We start from the raw sequence: 4,603 nt of genomic DNA on the forward strand, positions 1-4,603 counted from the left end.
TGGCAATTTTCTAAGGTAAAAATGAAAACAGAGATAAAGTGTGTGCTAGGATGAGTCAGAGACTTCACAGTCATACTGAGATTGTAATCAGATGTCAGCTTGAAAATATCTTTAATTTTCCTGAGTTTGTATAAGAATGTACAATAGTAGACTACAACTGCAAGTTTACCTACTGTTTTTCAAATTCTTTTTCTGTATTAAATTACTTAATTTTCCTAATCAGATGGCATTGGGCAATTAGGCGGGGCAGGAATAACAGAAGGGGCCCAGAGAGGCAAAATGAGTTGCTCTAGGCTGCAGAATATAACACACATTTACTCTGGTGGGGCTTTTATGTTTGTGTGTACGTGTGTGTGTGTGTGTGTGTGTGCACGCGTGCGTGTGCATGGAGCTAGGGAAATAGAGATATGTTTTCCTATTTTGGTGATTGTTATCATCATCTACATACCGAATAATCTAAGCCAGAAATCTGTGTTTGTTTGTTTCACTTATTTTACAGATCTTTATTGATTGCCTAATATTGTGGCAGGCCTTGAGCCTGGGGATACAGTGGTGAACAAGATAAAGAGCCTGTGCTTGATGAGATCATGGTCTACTGGGAGACAAGTAAACATTTAGAGCGCTAAATGCTCTGTAGTCTTCTGCAAGAGCATGTTGCAGTAAGGGTGTGGGGAAAGGGGTCTTAAGTCTCATCTGCAGGGAATCATGGAAAGCTTCATTGAAGAGAGTAGCCTTGCAACAGAGACTTGAAGGTGGTGTGGGAATTTTCCAGGTAAGTAAATGGGAGCAGGGTGTTGGAGGCAGAAGGAACAGCATCCACAAACAGTCGCACAGGCACAAGGGAACATCAAGTGTTTAGGGAACAACATACAGCTCAGTATTACTGGCAGATAGGAGCAGGAAGAAAATAGATCATTTTGAACACTTTTGAAGAATTAACTTCCCCCTTTCATTTACTCCCTTATGCCCAGTTAGTCACCACATCCTGTAGATTTGTTTCCTTCTCTCCATCTACTGCTTTGGTTAGAGCTTCACCATGTCTGACCTGGACTATTGCTTTTGTCTCCTGACTGGTCTCCCTGTCCCCAGTGTGCATCCTTCCAATCCATTCTCCTCTTGCCTCCGCAGCTGGTTCCAAATAAGCCCAAACTTCTAGCCTGGCTTACAGAGCCCATCTCCATCTGGCACTTGACTACATCTCCAGACTTATTTCTGGATAAACTACCACCGTCTCATTCACATTTTCCCCCTCCATTCCTTAACTAATTTCTTACTTTATTTTGTCCCTCCTTCATTAGTTTCTCAAAAATTTGCCTCTGTTCTTTAGCTATTTTTTTAAACACCTTTATTGGAGTATAATTGCTTTACAATGGTGTGTTAGTTTCTGCCTTATAACAAAGTGAATCAGTTATACATATACATATATCCCCATATCTCCTCCCTCTTGCATCTCCCTCCCTCCCACCCTCCCTATCCCACCCCTCTAGGTGGTCACAAAGCACCAAGCTGATCTCCCTGTGCTATGCCGCTGCTTCCCACTAGCTATCTGTTTTACATTTGGTAGTGTATACATGTCCATGCCACTCTCTCACTTTGTCCCAGCTTACCCTTCCCCCTCCCCGTGTCCTCAAGTCCATTCTCTAGTAGGTCTGCGTCTCTAGCTATTTTTTACAGCCTCCTTAATGTGTCAGGGAAGTCTTCACCTCTGTGCCTTTGTTTCAGTTTCTCCCTGTGGTGGTATATCTTTCCCCTTCTCCATCAGTGATTCCCTACTTACCTTTCAAAACTTTCCAGACTCAGGGCCAATGTTACCAACTCGGTAAAGCCTTTCTTGACACATGTCTTTCCTCACTGATTTGTAATTCCTTCATGGCAGAGGCAATATCCCATTCATCTTTGTGTCCTCAGCACCCAAAACTGTGCCTGGGTGATGGTGAATACTTAACAAATATTTGTTAAATGGATTAGTAAAAGACTTCCTAGCAGTCATTTAGAATTGAATCATGTACAGTCCTTCATTCTGTTGTTTTCTAGCAACTGTCTTTCCCGTACAAAATGATGCTAAGTTTTCTGAGTACAGAGATCCTTCTCTTATTTTTCTTCTCCATACTATCCCGTGCCTAGTTCTGTGCTGGGCAGCGCTCCTGCTGATGTGCCTGTTAGGAATTCCTGCAGAATTCTTAGACCTGACCCTGCAAAATAGTCTTTAGAACATATAAATATTTAACTTGAGAGTTGCACTCCTCCTCTACAGAGAAGGGCAGGAACAGCAAAGGAGGGCCCAGGGCAAAATGGGCCAATCAGGAAATCCTTCTCTCTCATTTCCAGCCCATCCCTTCAGAGTCAAGGTCTCCTGGAGCTGAGTTTTTCTTTCTATCCTTCACTGAGGCACCAGAAGGAATCCTGCAAACTGGAGTAAGTAATGGTCTTGGAGGAGGGCAGAAACCTGATTTGCCAGATTTCTTAACTGATCATATTTAGACCAAATTCAAGTAGTTCTGTGCCTATACAGGAAAGCCCTGATTTAAAAAACAAAAGTTGTTTATGTATGTTGAATAAAATTATATTTAAATGGTTGAAGAGATCACAGTAAAAAACAAAAACAAAAAACAATTCCATAAAATTGAAGGAAAATTTCTACAAAGTAAAAAAAATATCAGATGAACCTATATTATAACTTTGAATGTTTATCTATTAAGGTTGCTTATAGTGAGGCTCAAGTATTTGTTTCTTTATTCTCTCATTTTGTTTTAAAACTTTCTTTACTGGGGATAATTAACATTCATACTGATTATTCTACGTGTAGGTTTCTTTTATTTATCTCATGAGGTACTCTCTTAGATGCTCCAAAAACAATTCTCATGCTACATTATAGTCAGGAACTGGAAAGTCTGTTAATCTTGGTTTCTCAGTAATATATTGGGGGCTGTGGTCTTCCCAGCCCTCTGCCTCCTTGTTTTCTTCTTACTCAGCACAGCTCAGTGGGGTCACCTGGAGGCTAACAGGAGTAGTTGCCCTCTAACCCTTCCTTAAGGGGACTGAAGAGGGTCCTTTTTAGTCCGGGTCCTGGAGCCCTGGGTGAGCCACTGATTCATTTCAGTTCCCTTGCCCTTCATTTCTCTTTTCCTATCTTATTTCCCTTTCCTTTGCTATTCACAATAGGAAGTAGAAGTCTATATTTCATTGTTTATTATTTTAGAATTATGTTTCCAATTTTCTCAATTCTTAAAGAAATCAACTAAATCTCTAAATATTTTTAGTTTTGTTTTCCTGTGGGTAACTGGCCCTAAAAGTTCTATCCGGCCCCATATTATAGAACAACTAATCTTTCAGCCTTGGCTCTGAATTTGTTTTTCAGGAGAGCAGGAGATGGAGAAAACAAATGGAAGAGAGGGCATTGCTCTGTCCACAGTGGAGACTGGCATGGAGAACCCAGGGCTGGAGCTCACGGTAACTCACCAGTTTAGTTCCTGCACATCTCTGTGGGCTGATGCATGGCCTCATGTAGGGTCTTTGATTGCTCGCAATCCCTATCACCCCTGGAAGGGCCTTATGACTGACCTCAACTCTACCTGTGCTTACAGGAAGAAGGAATAAATCCTGAGGGAACCAGGAAGACTGAAGAGCGAGGACACAACCTTGGGGATGGATTGGAACCCCCAACTCAACAGAGGTACAGGTGTTCTGGCATTGATTCAGTTAAGGGTTGGCTAGTATGGTTGGTGGACTCAGAAGAGGTCAAACTTGCCCTCTTCTCAGGAGCTTATGATCTTGTTGTTGAAATAAGACTCACAGCCACCTGCTGTTACCAAGTGCACATATACATTTTTATGTAATTAATTGTTACATAAACCTGTGCCATAAGTAATGAGTTCAGCGATATCAGTGTTGGTTGGACCGGCAACAAAAAGAACAGAAGTGAGAATAACAACAACTAACATTTATTGAGTACTTACTGTTGTGCAGAATGCTTTATGAAACTAATTCAATTTTCATGCCAACAGGTGGGTACTAATTTTAGTCCCCTTTTTCAATTAGAAAATTGAGGCTTAGATATTAACTTACCCATATAATTTTTTAAAAAGAGCTCTTTTGGAGTACTCAGATTTGGGGATGAGGAGAAAGAGAAATCAGAAATTTAAAAAGATGGAGAAGGACCCACCAAAAGAGATAATAGAGAAAGGTAAAAAGTACAGTCTTGAAAGTCAAAAGGGAAGAAAGTGTCAAGAATGAAGGTACAATCAATCCACAATGTTCTGTGTATCAGGAGACAAGGAAGGAGAAAAACCTCTGAATTTGGTCATGGTCATAATCGCAGAAGTAATGTCTATAGAAGTTGTTGGGGTAAAATAGGTCAGATGGAAGCCGTGTTCCACGGTGTGGAAAAGAGTCTGGGTATTTATAAAATAGTGCAGGGCTTTCCTGGTGGCGCAGTGGTTGAGGGTCCGCCTAACGATGCAGGGGATGCGGGTTTGTGCCCCGATCCGGGAGGATCCCACATGGCGCGGAGCGGCTGGGCCCGTGAGCCATGGCCGCTGAGCCTGCGCGTCCGGAGCCTGTGCTCCGCAACGGAGAGGCCGCAGCAGTGAGGGGCCCGCGTACC

At 42.1% G+C, this 4,603-nt stretch overlaps 1 protein-coding gene across 1 annotated transcript in view; it reads left to right on the forward strand.

Moving 5' to 3' along the window:
- The first annotated feature begins 751 nt into the window (after positions 1 to 751).
- The window catches only part of SLC28A2 (solute carrier family 28 member 2), a 41,228-nt gene continuing 37,376 nt past the window's right edge, over positions 752 to 4,603 (forward strand). The window contains exons 1-4 of the mRNA XM_024761356.1: positions 752 to 772; positions 2,329 to 2,415; positions 3,359 to 3,450; positions 3,585 to 3,673. Coding sequence (XP_024617124.1) covers positions 3,370 to 3,450; positions 3,585 to 3,673 — 170 coding nt within the window. The 5' untranslated portion in view covers positions 752 to 772; positions 2,329 to 2,415; positions 3,359 to 3,369. The remainder of the gene's footprint in view (positions 773 to 2,328; positions 2,416 to 3,358; positions 3,451 to 3,584; positions 3,674 to 4,603) is intronic.

The sequence above is a fragment of the Neophocaena asiaeorientalis genome, unplaced genomic scaffold, assembly GCF_003031525.2.
Source record: "Neophocaena asiaeorientalis asiaeorientalis breed wild unplaced genomic scaffold, Neophocaena_asiaeorientalis_V1.1 scaffold713, whole genome shotgun sequence".
NCBI classification, from domain to species: domain Eukaryota; kingdom Metazoa; phylum Chordata; class Mammalia; order Artiodactyla; family Phocoenidae; genus Neophocaena; species Neophocaena asiaeorientalis.